Below are 15,969 nucleotides of genomic sequence, written 5' to 3'. Positions count from 1 at the left end.
ATTCAATGATTCAATATGCATGATTAATATATCGATTTTAGGTAGATATAAAGCAATAATAACGAGAAACATATTATACTGTCTGAGTGGACATAAATTAAGGCAAATAGATTGAAAAAATTTAAAATAAAACAAAATAAATAAATAGGTACAATAAAGCGATTATAGAAATAGATAACACAATTAAACTAATGATAACTATAGACTAACCGATTACTAGGTCTATCGGCAACTTGTATTTAATTAATCAAAGGATTGCCAGCTATTTATAATTTTCTATTTATTATTAATTTGACTTTAATTTAACCGTAACAAGAAAAATGGGTGATGGATTCTTACATTGGGTTGGTGTCCAAGATACTGCCTTTTTTATTAGGGTTCTTGACGGTTTTCGATTCTTAGATTTCTTGAATTTTCTTGGTAAGATTGAAAACGTACGCCAAAATAACGTAAAAATACGTAAGGAACAGCAAAAAAGACAAAAAAATCTCACCAAGGGTCGAGTTTGAGATCTGACACAGCAACGCCGCCGTGCTCTAACGTCTGGTCATCCTTCTCCAGCGGTCCTTCCTCTTGGGAGAACCGATTTTTGGGCGATTCCTGGTGAAATTTTGTTCAAATCGTGGTTGGGGGGTATTTTTCGGCGAAAAAAGGGAAAAAATAGTTTCTTACCAGCAGTTTTGGTCCCCTAGTGCGGCGGTTCAGCCGAGCTCCACCGTCTCTCCCTCGCAGTTTGTGGCTTTTCTCGGTCACCCTGCATTGGAAACGTGTTAGGCGACTAAGGGCGGAGAAACTGGAAGAATAAGAAGGAGTTTCGAGCTTACTGGAGCATTTTGGTGTTTCAGCACAGTGGTATCGGTGTTCCTCTGTTGTTTAGTTTCCCTTCTGGCCGTCCTTCTTTTTCTTCTTCTCTGGTGGATACATCGACTAGGGTTTTAGGGAGCCGAGTAAAAAATGTTTAAATACCTCTCTTTTTTCAATCGAGGCCGTCCGTGCAACGGAGACCATCTAATTGTGCCTATTTGGGGAACGAATCCGGATCGTTTGATTGGAGACACGCGAGTCGTTCGATCAAACCTATTCAAAGAATTGATCTAGGTTGTTCGTGTGCAGGGGAGTGGCCCCGAGCCATTCAATCGGCTTGGCCCCGTGGATTGCCAGCGTGGCTTCCTGCGTGGAGCCTGTGTCGGCATGTCTGTCACGTGGCGTTTGATGATTTGTTGTGCCACTGATTGGGTGTCCATATGGCCCATTTTTTTTTACGATTTAACCCTTGTTTTCAAATTTCTCTTTCAAATATACCCTCATTTATTTACAATTTATCCTTGACTTTTTGAAATTCATTTTTAAAGACATTCAAAATGTATATTTTCTAGATAAAATAATAAAAATAATTAAAATCAAGAACTTATATATTATTATCATTTAGAAAAAAATTAAGATTCCCCGTTTCGAGCCCAATTTTAGACTCAGGATGTTATATATGATCCAACAAAACCCAAAAAAGAAGTAATATGGAATACAAGGTTAACATATAATTTGAACCCACACGTCTACACTTAGAGCTAAATGAATACTTCCTACTTAATCCACAATTAACTTATAATCAGAATTAAGATGATTGCAATTAAAAAAAAAATTTAATAAAAATCTCATAAGAAAACCTTAATAAGTTAAAACCATTTCTTAATACAATAAAAAGATGGAAGAATCATAAAAATTATAAAAGATAACCTTTGGTTGAAGTTATTTTATTCCAATTGCATAATGAAGAGAAATACACATAAGTGAATCTTAAATAAGTGAATGTCGTACTAATCACAATCTTTAAATTAGTAGGAAATAGTATTTTTAACTCTTATATCTAATCTAACCCTAAGCCTAAAATCTAATTTAATGTTAAAACTCAATTATTATAGGAAAAAGAACAATGAATCCTACATGAAAACTAATTTTCAACCATATCACGAAAATGAATAATGAATCCTATATGGAAACCAAATAGGAAAAGGGATAATAATAAATGCTACATGAAATCAGTTCCCAATCATAATAGGAAAGGAATATTAATCTATGTGGATGAGTCTTACATGGAAACTAATTCGTAATTATAATAGAAAAAAGAATAACTAATCTATGTGGATAATTATTATTACATTATAAATCCGGTTCCCATACTACTCATTACACATGACTACTTAACTAAAATCTTAAGACTTTATTCTTCATGAAATTGAGCTTAGGAAATTTGGTTCCATGACACTTGTAGAAGATTAATGAATTTGATCCACACTTCTTTTATTGCTCTTCAAGTTGTGCTCAGAGTCTTCCCTTCTTCATTAATCAATTCTTATAATTTGGTCTAGAAAACTACCTAAACAATTTAGTGCCAACAAAATATACACATAAACCCATAATTTGTAAGTAAATGCTTCAACATTTAAAAGTATTGTTAAATAATTTAACAACAATCAAAACAAAGTTAGATATAATAACTAGTAATAAAATTCAAGTATATATAGAGAATGTAAAAATCTTTATGAACTTTTAACACTCAAACCGATACACTTTCCCCAATGAAACCCAAATTGTAGTATTTAGTGCACATAAATAATTAGTTTATTCATCAAGTCTTCTTTAATGAATATATAAAATTAAAATTAATAAATTATTTGGGAAACTTCGTGCTTTCTTGTGCAATTATGGATCCCAAGCTAAAAGTAAAAAAAAAAAAAACAAAAAAACAAAATTATTAACAAATTTTTGGTATAAAAAAAAAAATACAATCACCTGAAGATAGTCTTCAATAAAAATATTTAAAAAATTGAGCTCAATGATTATTAAAAATTCTTATTTATAATAAGAAATATTGTCGAAAATATGGATAACACGTGTCAATTTTAAAATTCATGGAGTGCAAAGCTTGATAATTTCAATACTTAGATTTTGTAGAAGGCACGCACATAAGAAACCTAATGATTATGTCGTGTGATAAATTAACAAATAATATTACCACGATCTTGTTAGTACATATGGATTAATGCAAGGAACTTGTTATAATAAATACGGTGTAGAGTTACGTATGTTTGAAGGTATTAACTTTCAGACTTTTATTTATAATACGAACAAAAATTTAATTATAAATAAAATTTTAGAAATTTTAATAATATTTCCGTTATAAAGTTAATTATTCGAGTTTTAATTCTACCGTCCACCTCATCTAAAAAAAAAACTAAAAAAAGATAAAGAGTTAATAATAATTAAAAATTTAAGAAAGTTAAGAAATTTTAATATCTAAAAGAATTGCAAAATCATGTTTACATTTACTAACTCACAAATTAAACAGTTTGTTTCATATTGTTCACCTTGTGTCATTTTCCTTAATATCATAATTTTTAATGGATTATTGTTTTGTGTCATTTCTGTCTTGTTAATATTATATAGGTTTTGTGCTTATATATATATATATTTTTGTGTGTAATATTATATTATTATTTTTTAACTCAATATTATGTTATTTTAGTTCGTCCGATTTTATTTAATTGTATGTTTTTTTATTCTATGTCCTTTTATTTTGTGTTATTCATTCTGTATTTTATTATATTGTTTATTATTTCATTTCATATTATTTCGTGTTGTTATATTATGTTCCAGATAATTATGTGTTATGTTATATTTTACTTCACACGGTCTCAAGGTATATCAAATTCATTTTGTATCATTTATTTATTGCTTGTAGTGCTGTTTACTATTAATTAATTTTGTCCCACATTTATTTTGTTTCTATGTTTATTATGATTATATAGCTTATTAGTCCTTATAATTTAATACAAAAAGAGTATAAACAATATGCCGAAATTTCTTGCCTAGGAAAATTAAAATACGCACAAGAACTAATTCATGGTGAATCACAAAATGAGTAAAACTAACAACAGACATGAATTTATATAATGCCAAACGAGTCAGCATAAAATGGTACGAAGTTTCTTACAATGTAAGATAGCCTGCAGATTGGCATGGCAACTATCTCACACCATGTTAGTACTACTACCACAACGAAGTAAAGATTGTAATATGAATATTTCTGGGTATGTGTCCATTGCCAATAATAGAACAACTTGATTAGTTGATGGACTAATGCAAGTTTATAGTGCAATTTTAGTACGAGGACAATATGCTCATAGCTCTTGATGATGGTGTTGCCATTAAAAGTTATAAATTTCATAAAGCTTGCGCTGGAAAACTACTGATACGGAAACAAAATCAGAGCTGTAATCAGAAAAGAATGATGCTTGAATTAGGACTTTCAATTTGAAACAACTGGCCTTTTTTTTGGAGTGGAAAAGTTCAAATCGTTGTCATACTTCCTCCTCAGCCTATGCCTGATTCTATAAACACAAACAATTTTCCAAAACTAGAAATAATAATAAGAATAATAATTACATTATTCAGACTATTCCTTACACAACCAATCTACCAATTGTATCCCCCGCCATGGCATAATCAAAAATTAGAAACCAAACCCACTTCCCACGAAATCCTCTTCATCCCCACTGCTAAATGACTCAACCACCTGACTATCATCCTCATCCTCGTCACCCTCTGTCACAATTTCCAATATCCCACCTCCCCCATCCAAGTCTACGTCATCAATGATAAAATCCCCTTCATCATCATCGTCAAGATCGCTCACACTATCATCATCGTCCTCATCATTACTCATGTCATCACCATCACTCTCTACATCTCCGTCAATATCCCGTCCTAATATTGGGTCCACATCTCCGTCATCGTCGTCATCATCATCTTCCTCGTCCTCCTCACTCTCAGCATCATCAGGATCAGAGTCGTCATCTGTCGGCCTTTTGCGGCCGATTTCATAAACTCTAGCAGAAGAAAACATTTCTTCTTGGTCGTCCATTGTAATCAACCCAACAAAAGATTCAGTGGGTTCTGTTGAAAAGTCAAGGACACATCGATCAACAGGGATAGTCGCAATGTCAGAGTAATTGATACCGTCCAGCGTGCGGAAGGCAGCAAATAATGGGTGCTTAACACGACGAGTGTGAACTGCTGACATCACATCCTCAAGATTTCTCCTCAAAATTGCATAAATCACATCTCCTCGTGCATTAAAAGTTATCGCTGTTTGGTCTAAAGAAGGTACACTTCGAAGAAGCCTAAATTTCCGCAGATCCCACACCTCAGAGTTTATGATAACCTGTTGAAAACAAATTAAAATTAGTTACCTTAAAATGAAGGGAACTACCTTACAAGAACCAAACATTCATAACTCCACATTTTAGCACATATTTGGATTGACAATAAATACCAAAAATCTGTTAAAAGAAGCTTGAAGAAAGGTAATTTAGAAGAAAATCTCCTGAAAAATATCAGAGTACCACACACCTCGTTCCCAGCAGGATGAAAGCCACCACCCCCATAATCTGTGAACTGATCAAAGCGATGAACAGGGTTTGGACCGCGCCGGTCCCATAGGACTCCATTCCATAGTATCATTGCATCTGAAGGACTGAAGTGTATAAGAGAGTACACATGCCCACGTCCAGTGGAATTGGTCGTTGTATCTGACAATTTAGATTCCAGTTGGCAGGTTTGCACATCATAAAGGAGAATTTCTCGATGGGCGCTTTCAATAGATAAGGCTGCAAATATATTCCCAGAATTAGCAAACCTTGCAGCCTTGCACCGCTCAAATGAGTGCATTGGGCCAGCTGAGACAGAAGAGGCATCCCATAGTCGCACGTCCTGAGAGCTTGAGGACAACAACAATTGGGTCTCACCAGAACAGTATGGCTGAACAAGTGTCACGGGAGATTGGTGGCTTGTGCAGGTGTCCAGCACAGTGTTGCTGTTGGAATCAAAAACTTTGAGCTCTCCTGAATGACTCCCAACAGCAATTTGAGAGTTCCCAAGAAACGTAATGCATGTCAAGAGAGCACCAACATCATCTCGGCAAGTTCTCCAAGGCCTGAATCTGCTGTAAACAAATTGACGGTCCCTACGGTTTCCATGGACTCCACCATAAAAGCTTTTAAGCTCACGTGTACCAAGACGGCCTGTTATGTTTAGTGGGGCTTCAAGGCTCCGCCTTGGCTCAGGACAAACATGTGGGTGTAAGAGAGACAGTGGAGGAAGAGTTGTAATTGGAGCTGGGCATTGTCGATGCTGGTGTTTCAGAAATTGAAGCACGATGGAGTCTAGAGTTAAACGCTCTGAGTTACAGGACGGGGGATCATTTAGAAGTCCTACTTGGGAGGAAGGTGTTGGTTGACACATATGAGAGTTAGCAAATTGATTGTCATCCAAATAATCAGTTAAATGGCTATTCGATATCGGTCGACCAAATTGTTCCCTCAAAGTTGCAATTGGAGTAGAAAACCCAGGAGTATCAGGGAACATGGAGCTTCTACGGAACGAACTGGGTGTTGGACAAGCTGGGGATCTAAGTCCTTGATCACCTGTGTTTAGTCTTTTCCCTGACAATGACAATCCAGTCTCCTTCAAATCAGATAACTTTCTTTTCATTGGCAATATAATTGGCGTTTTACACTGAGACTCTGTATCAAGGTTAATCTTCGGCACAGATTCTGATAAAACTTCTGATGCACTGGCAGGGGTAGAAGAATGCTTTGAACTATATACTTTCCTGATTGATGATACTTGTGATTCATGGGATTGAGGCTGATTTCTTGACTGAAAACCAATAGCAGGTGAGAAGGCCAGTGCTTTCTTCTTTGCAGATATAGCAGAATCAAATTTCAAATTAACATCTTCATTGCGTGCAGTAAACTTGGCTTTATTGGAAAGAAATCCACCAAGAACACGACCGCCAGGCCATTGAAGTTGTATTTGTGAAGTTTCTTGTGTGGAAGCTTGGTGTGCAAGGGACGATGGTGCTGCCAACGATGACAAAGGTGTCAATTGAGCTTCCTTCAGGAGTGTTGCTGCAGTTCCACCCAGACCAGATGCCTGTAGGTGTTCATGTATAAGGAGTAAAAGTTCCCTGAATTTTCATGAATGCATTGACACAAAAAAATGCAAATGGTAGCCAGTCAAAAGATGTAAAAGAAAATTAAAAGAAAAAATCAAGGGATAAATACAGCTGTCATGGGACAAAATCCAAATACCTAGAATGATACGTGATGGGAGTGGCTGCAACAATTGCTGCTCTTTCTATGCGCTTCAAAGTTGGGGTGGCAGCATCTGTTGCTGCTAATGTACTTGCACGACCTGAATTTGTTACAATCTGTGGCATACACAAAGATGCAACATAAATTTTTAGGTATTTGTTGTGCTTCATGCAAAAGATAATAGATACTGAAGAACACTAAACCAGTAGCACCACAAGTGTCTGATGGTGACTTATTACAAATATTAAGAAGACAATCAATTCCTCCCAAGTCTCTAAATGCAACAGGGCAGTCTCTAAGGAAAATGTCCTTTTCCTATTTGCTTGTCCATTTGCCTGTCTAAGGACTATCTTTTCTTTTCTCAAGATGCTTTCTAAAGCCTCACATGTTAAGCTTTTTTGCTGGTAAAAATTAACTCTCACTTCAAATGAGTAACATATAATAACTCTCAAAAGACCCACTATGGTCTTACACAAATTAGATGGCATTGACACCAAGGACATAGTACTTTTTGCAGTTATGCATAGAGAAAAAAAAAAAAAAAAAACAAGCAAAAGTTTGCTTGTTTTTTTTCAGGGACTTTTTTTGGACTAAGCAACGGAATTTTTAGGGGAAATATGGAATTGCCTAGCTTGCCAAGGAATTTGGAGGCCATTTTTTTTAGGCCTTTCTATTTTCATTTTATGTTTCCTTCTGTTCTTGTATGAGAATGTGCCTTATCCTATCTATCTTTGCAAGTTTCTCTACTCATCTTAATAATATTTCTTCCACAAAAATATTGAAAATGAAAATACTATAGCTGAAGTTAATAATAGATTCAGGAATGAGATTTAAAACTATAGAGGGTGTAGAAAAAGGGTTCATCCTATAGATGCATTGAAATAGTTAGCCTTGTACCAAATCATTACAACATAGACATGAAATCTATGTACTAATTTGATTGATGTATAGTTAATAATGAATCCATGTATAAATTAGATCAATCTATAGATCAAACTGTTATAACACTATTCAATAATATAAGTTGCAGTGGAACTTAAGACTTGCTAAACATTTTAATATTAGCAACTTTGACAACTAAATAATGTTAGAAGTAATAATTTGATAGATCAAGCCATGTGCTAAGGAAGGCCGGTTAACCCAAAGTATCAACCAAATATCAACATTATATAAAGAACCTTCCATGTACTCAACTGAAAAGGAATGTTACATATAAAGAAATACCTTCCATGTGCTCAACTATAAAGGGGTCAAAGATGCCATAAATTTATCAAGATGTAAATATGCACCTGATCCTTGTGGTCAGTAAAGCACCATTAGCCACAGTGTGAGAAGGATAACGATGCTTTTTTTAGGGAAAAAGAGAAGTAAGTATTTACTAGGGCACCCAGGAGGCGCCAGCCATGTATCAAAAGGAAGGATAATGGGGCTTACTGCAATCAGCTCAATGGCCACCTGTGCAAGCTCAGCTTGCCATCTGCCTTGTTCAGTTCCAGATGCCTGCCCACCTGAATCTCGAATTAATTCTGATAGCTTTTTACCAACCTAGACACCAAGTTCAATAAAGCATGAATTACTATTTTTGCAATATAACCTACTTATGTCTAACTGCCTAATAGAATCTATCTTAAGCAGAAAAATCAATCACTAAACATTAGATAGATGTAAATTTAAGATGGTCAGAAACTAATGACAGAAATTAAAAATAAACAAAGGAAAATCCAAAAGGCAATTTAAATGTCCTCTTTCTGAATTAGCTACCTAACCAACCAATACAAGGACAAAGCATTATGTATACACCAAAAGAGAAAAGGAAGAACAAGTTACAAGTTATTCCCAGGTCCAAAATCCTTAAGTGGCCACAAAGAAATTAGCTTCTCATTTTCAATCTTTCCATCCCTTTCTTCAGAAATTTTTTTTTTTTTTTGAGGTTCTTCAGAAATAATTTAACTTGTGAATAGGAATCATTCAGTCAATACAGAAGTGCTTATTGTTAAAAGTCAAATCCAGACCAGTGTATGATGATAATACAAGACGAGACCAACAACCTAAAACATTTTTCAGTCTTCAAAACTTTTAGGTAAACTATTTGCACATGTTCCATGGATTTTTATGCACCACATGCCGATACAATGATAAGAATGAAAACAAAAAATACATATATACATATGTGGATCACAAGCAGTTATAAAAAGTTTATAGAAGGCCAACTCACTTGAAGCCTTGTCAATATGTGTGCAATTGTATCATCTCTGGCTAAACCAAGCAGCACTCGGCAAGCAAGTGCACGGAGACAGTCTAGAGTTGCAGGAGGGGTGTATATTCTTGGTTGTAGTAGATGTAGAAGAACCTTTATACCGTTATTAGCACGAACAGCCTCTCTAGCTTGACGATATCCTTGTTCTAGCTGTGCAGCAAGGCCTGCAGAACCAGCTCCTGCTCCCAAAGATATCCTACGATCGCCAACCAATCCTGATGAGGCTGTTGGAGCAGGAGTTTGGGAAGCATTGCCAGTAGCCTGCGTACCTGCTGCACCAGCCCGATCTACCATACCAGAATCCCCATTTCGTTCCCTTGCATCCATCTGGTTGGGTAAATAAACAGCACGATCTGAGATATTACGTTCTGCATTTCTAGTTTCCACACCAGGACCGTTTGACATTTGGCCAGAAACAAATTGCTGACCTTGTGCGTGTAAAGGTGGCTTGTTGCTGAGTGAAGGTGGTGGGCAAACAAGATTGATCAACACATTCAGTGCTGGCTGTATAATCTGAAAAGCAACCAGATGGTTTTGGAAAAGAACAAAAGCACTCGGTGAAAACACAAGGATTCCATCAAATTTCCCAAATTTTTTATCATTTAAGGAAATAAAATGACAGAGAAAAGTACAGCAAACTGCATACCTCAGGGTCAACAAAACTACTAGCACTGTTTGCAGCATCCAAAATGACTGCTATACCAGCACGATTGTTGCTAAGAGTGGCATTTACAATGGCCTTGCGATTGGCAGATACCAATGTAACAATGTGCAGAACACCCAATGCATACTGAAGCAAGTCATGCAGGTACCGCTCAACCGGTGGGGCCTACATGCATGACGAGAAGTAAATATGAACAAGAAATGGAAAAGATAAGACGGAAAACAGTAGAGTAGTGCATACCTGACACAATTCCAACATTGTAATATGTCCACCACAGCCTAGAAACTTCTCAACTGCAGGCCAGCGAGTACTACTTCTCACAAATGCTGGACCAAGCTTTCGGTCTTTCTGTAACTGAAGAAAGACTGCATCCATAGCTTCATTACTAATATCAAGTGGTTTGTAAGCTGCCCTTACACTTGGAACATTCCGTGCCCCACTGCGATTGCTTTTAATAGGACGAATTGAATCGACAAGCAGAAGAAGATGAGCCCTAAAATATTGCCGCAAAGCAACACATGTGTGGTAGGCTATCTGCTTTTCTGAAGATGTCAATACTTCTGCCGTTGATCGATCGTTTCGGAGTGATGCTGAATTAGAGAGACCTACTGCCCCTGAGTTTATTCCAGATCTTACTGAGGCAGCATCATTTAAAAGGCCAAGTAATTTCTGTAAACCATCCTGAGCATCAAACGCATCAAGGACTGCTCTGAAAACAAATGCAGCAGCAAAAAATAAGGCGGCATTTTTTCTGGCTTGATCCTGGGTGCATTCAAGCAGTTGAATAGCTAACTCAACCACCTGGTGAACAACTTCTGAAGGGAGTGCACAGACACGTTCCATAATCCCCTGCAAGTAAACAAGTTAATATTCCATGATATTTATCATTTATTTTTCATATATTTAGAATTTTTTATACATATGTATAGCACTATTATTAACTGTACAAATAATACTTGTAAAATTATTATAACTTCATGGCACATAATACATGCAAACTGAGCTACTCCTTTTAATTAGTGGGATCTCAATGCTTCATCCTTTAAAGTCAATTATTAACTTGGATGCTGTAGAACCATAGAACCAAAAAAACATATTTACATAAACAGTTTATGATATGGTATTCATAGCACAATATACTCCGATGATAAAGAAATGTAAAAACAACTTGTCCTTTCATGAGAGAGTACAAAAAACAAAGACATACAATTAAGATTTAACTTCTCACCTAGACAGAAGAAATATCATTTATTACTAGGAGTCTTTTTCTGAATAGGATTAATAGGACTTTCTTTATTCATTAGTATTGTTATGAAAAATATATGCATTAATTAAAACTAATAAGCAACTGAACATTATCCTGTCATGGTTAATTATTCACTTAAAAGCAAGCAATGCCCTTAATATATGGCACCACCAAATCTTAGCATACCCAACTTTACACACACACAGATAATAGATAGTAGATAATAGGTGTGAGAAATGAAAAGTTAGAGAAACTGAAACTAAGCACTTAAAAACACCCTAGTATCAAATGATGTTACCTGAAGAGAACCTATAGTAAACAAACAAGAAGAGAGACCAAAAAATGTTTGTGTGACTCTTGGGACAGCAAGCAGCTTCTGCATGCCACCTCGATCAACAAACAATGCAGCGAATTTCCGGTGAGCAGCCAAAGCACAAATTAGCTTCATCACATCAGACAACAACATTGAAACTTTTGATGCATCTTCATATTTGGAACTTCGTTGTAACAGTGCAAGACAGACATCCACCCCCTTCTCATGTAGTACAGGTCCAAGAACTTCGACATATTCTCCTAATATCTCAAGGCACTGAATGCAAAACTTTTCTCTCATCTGAGCAAGGGATTCAATATCTGGAATGAAATACTCGTCAACATCATCATTCATGTCTGTTTCGATGGTAATTGGATTTAGTGAATCAGCACCAACACAAATGGAGTTCCTGTTACCAATATACAATGGATTAGATCAGTAAGCTAAGAGCCTAAGAAAATTATAGCCATTACAGTCACCAAATCGAAATTTCCATAATTTATTTATGAACCAAAACACCAACCTTGAAACTTCAATGGCATTAGCTGCATCAATAACAGTAGAAGCTGCTCTGGAAGCAGCCAAAACTGCAGCTTCTTCGTTGTTAGTTGTTTTGAATTCCTGTATATAAAAGCAAACTGTTAAGAACTACAAGAGCTCAAAAACTATCAAGCTCATTACCATTTAGGAAGATAACTATTACGATGAAAAATCAGAGAGAGAGACTCCTCCATACCTCTAAAGCTGCACTCTTAACAACTTCAGCAGCTGCATCCCCAGCTGCTTTGACAGCTTCTGCAGGTGCATTGGCAGCTCTAGCTTCAGCTTCAGCAGCTCTCACAGCCTCTTTTACCATATCAGAGATGTCTTTGCTTCCAATTCTGCATTCTTTGAAGCAGTCATCAGTATCCTCTCTTTCCATGGGTATAATATCAGGATTAAGCTTCCCAGTACACTTCCTCCCATCCAGTACCTTTTTCACATCGAGATTTTTTGACAAACACCTAGCAGTCCGTCCTTGTCCCTGTACCGAACGACTGCCAGATCCTGGAGACATCAGTACCTGATCATTCTCTATGATCCCTTCATTAATCCTTCCCTTCCCTCTAGATCTTGATCTGTTCAACCTGCGTCTTGAGGAATCATCTCTTCCACTTTCGTCAAAATCCCCCATTTTTGTTTTCCCATCATGGACATCCCAACCATGCCATCTGTCTTCACCATCAGCATTCACCCCATATACTTCAATCCCTTCCACCAACCCATCAGGTGGTTCTCCATCTCCGATCCAACACTCATCTCCAGGTGCTTGGAGACTAATGTTCCTCTCTGGATCCCTTTCAATTAATTGATCAGCTGAACCTCTCTCATCTGTTATCCTTGAATCTTCCAAACGAGTTGTCTCCAAAAGCTGCCGCACCTTACCTCGACCTTCATCCCTACCTCTTAAAGTAGTAACAAAAGCATTCTTAATCTCTACTAGATGGTTGGCATCTTTTTGACTTGTCTCTCCAAGGACTCGAATCCGAAGATAACGCATAAGTTTTGCTGATAACCCTGATGTCAATACATCTTCCACTAATTGACCACCACTGAGACCATCAAGAGATCAACAATAAGATATGCTGAAATGCTAACAAAGACCAAAACTAATGATAAAATGAAACAATGCAGGATCATACCTTGCCAAACAGATAGCAAGAAGCCCAGTAGAATATGTCTTCAACATTTCAGAATCTGAGGCTTCCCTTTTTCCTAAATCATGTTTCCAGTTAAAATCTTCGCCCGAGAACCTGGTAGTGTCATCCATCACCCAACCTTTAATCTTCTCCAATACAGGTTCATCAAAAACATGAGGATACTGCAACCAATGTTTCACCAGGCTAATAAATATGCAATGAAATAGTAAAAAAATGAAAAGTATGACTGAAAAAGATATAGGAGTTGTACAATCCAAGTCAGTGAACAGCTTAGAATAAGCCTTGCAGCAGCTGCCTGGATGGAGGTTGAATATCTACTTTCAGAAAGAAACTTCGATGATATCAATTCAAAAAATTCATCATTCTCCTGCAGATGAAGATAAGAAATGTGTACCAGATTATGAACCGCATCAAAGCTCACCAAAATGTGACCTCAAGCACATTGAAGTAGACAAAACGAGAACAAATCATGTTACCCGAACTAGGTTACATAGACGCCCAATATTGTGAGAGGCACGACCATTGCTGGAGGACTGACCATTCTCTGCTATGTACCTGCAGTTAATGAAAGTTACAAGCTTCCCTTATACGAGTACAAGGAAGAATCTAGATCAAAGGAGTAGACTTTCCCATTAAAAAAAAATTGAGGTGTCATTGGCAGAGAAAACGATGACCAATTGATGATAATGTAAATACTAGTTAAAGTATACAACTACTCGTACGTGCATTCAAAAAAAATAAAAAAATAGTGTCTTTTAGAAAACTATTCTGTTTATAGTTTACATATTCAAAAAGCACATACCATATTCACCAAATTAAATATATGAATTTAGAAAATAAAGACCCAGAGTCCATTCCTTCCTCCAAGCACAAGAAATTTTTTTATCCTTCACTCCCCCTCTATGTTTTTGGTCACTTAGAAATATAGGAATTGCAAGACTTTTGAGAATTTATACTCTTATCTTTTGCCTCTGTCAAATCACTGGTTTAAGGGTCGTCCTATGGTAGATTACGTGGATATTATTGATTTTCCTTTTATCTTTTCTCCTCATAATTTTTTGCAAATGAGTTACAATCGAAGGCGCCTTATTCATACATTTTCCGTTTTACTCTAAAAAAACATGTGAATTACAAAATGAAAACGTCAAAATAGTTTTATTTACTTAATGGAGCCTAAAACTTTAGAATGAAATTATTCCATTATTCTCCACTCTGAAGAACATTAGCCAGGATTTCAGTGTATACAATAAGATAAATGCAATAAAAACAATAAAATCACTTTTAAACCTTTTCCTTAGAAAGAACCTTTGAGAAGCATTTTAGAAGCCTAAAAAAAAGAGTAACAGCAACTGATGCACAACAAACGTGTAGAGAAAGGAATTAGATCAGCCACGAGGGTTACAATCATCAGCTCTATTAAACAAAAGAGCTGACACGATATACCATTTAATCACAATAAAATTACATGCATCCTTAACAAAAATTGATCCTAACCCTAGGATATGCAAATCCATTCCAGGATCCTTACTGTCAGGTAAGAAAGAACCTGGATGATGTTATTGAGAATTGAATTCAGGCTCTCTATATGATCTGAAAATTCCCCAGAAGCTGAGCAGAGGGAAGCAAAGAGCATGAACAACAGAATTGACAACAATATCACTCTTTCTCTCATAGGAGAAGCCACAAAAACCAGAATGCAAACAGGAAGGATACAGAGGCAAGTAAATTAGTGATGGACAATGATAAACCTTAAGAGAATACCACCAGAGGGTCTTGGAGTACCTAAATGTCCAAGACGATAATCGAATTAAATAATTCAATGCCGTACCACAGAAATAATAGTAGTACCAAAAGACTCAAAGCAGAAGTGAAGTCAGAGAAACTATGTTTAAGTAAAAGGGGTAGGTGACGGGAAACGACTAAGTGTCAGCTTCTAAGTAAACCTAACAGCGAATTTGCTTTGGCCAGTCGAATTAAATATAAGTAACAGCAAATTTATTATTGATCACGTGTTGCGGGGGAGATAAAATAGAGGGAGAAACTTACAGGGACTCCTGCGTCTCGAGGAGGGAGGAGAGAGCATGAAGGACGGTAGGATTAGGGTTATCGGGAGAGGAAGTAATCTTTTCCATGAGCTTCTGAGCCTTTTCAATAAGTTCGTCATCTTCGTTCTTGGTTTCTTCTTCGTCGTCTTCCTCATCTTCTGCATCATCTCCACCTTCAGATTGTGGTGGTACGTTGTCTCCTTGTTCAGGAGGTGGAGGTTCCACGTTTTGATTAGCAGCACTCCCCTGGGGTTCGCCTTGGGCTTGCGCTGGCGCTTCTCCTAGGTTGGCTGATTCCTCCCTGCCCGCCTCCATTTAGCTGCACAAAGTATCAGAAAAAAGAGATTGAAATTCAATTATGAAGGAATTTGGTGGATACGACCTCTTTCTCCAGAATACAAATGTGTGCTTCGAGGGAAGAGAAAGAAGGTAAGTGAGAAGAAGAAAGAGAGACGCTGTGTCTGTATTTTATATTATACTCGTAACCGAGGAGTGCAACTGCGAAAACCTGCAGGAACGAGCCGGGAGAAGAGAGTTGTAGAAAATGGATCCGAAGCTTCACGAAATACCCGACCCGCTGCAAACCCTAA

General features: G+C 36.6%; 1 protein-coding gene across 1 annotated transcript; it reads right to left on the bottom strand.

Moving 5' to 3' along the window:
• Window positions 1-4,272: 4,272 nt before the first annotated feature.
• DCAF1 (DDB1-CUL4 associated factor 1) lies at window positions 4,273-15,912 on the bottom strand. Its single transcript, XM_088208285.1, has 14 exons — window positions 15,381-15,912; window positions 13,811-13,889; window positions 13,585-13,701; window positions 13,317-13,495; window positions 12,371-13,226; window positions 12,158-12,255; window positions 11,620-12,043; window positions 10,316-10,924; window positions 10,058-10,240; window positions 9,370-9,924; window positions 8,589-8,699; window positions 7,152-7,270; window positions 5,410-7,027; window positions 4,273-5,221 (listed from the first exon to the last, which is right to left on the bottom strand). Exons 1-14 carry the CDS (start codon window positions 15,692-15,694, stop codon window positions 4,511-4,513), a joined length of 5,973 nt encoding a protein of 1,990 aa, XP_088064411.1. The 5' UTR covers window positions 15,695-15,912; the 3' UTR covers window positions 4,273-4,510.
• Window positions 15,913-15,969: the final 57 nt, after the last annotated feature.

The sequence above is a fragment of the Carica papaya genome, chromosome 7 (genome assembly GCF_054855325.1).
Source record: "Carica papaya isolate Zhongbai chromosome 7, ASM5485532v1, whole genome shotgun sequence".
Lineage (NCBI taxonomy): Eukaryota > Viridiplantae > Streptophyta > Magnoliopsida > Brassicales > Caricaceae > Carica > Carica papaya.
Note: the sequence above shows the minus strand (reverse complement) of the source record. Positions and strands in the feature narration are given on the sequence as shown.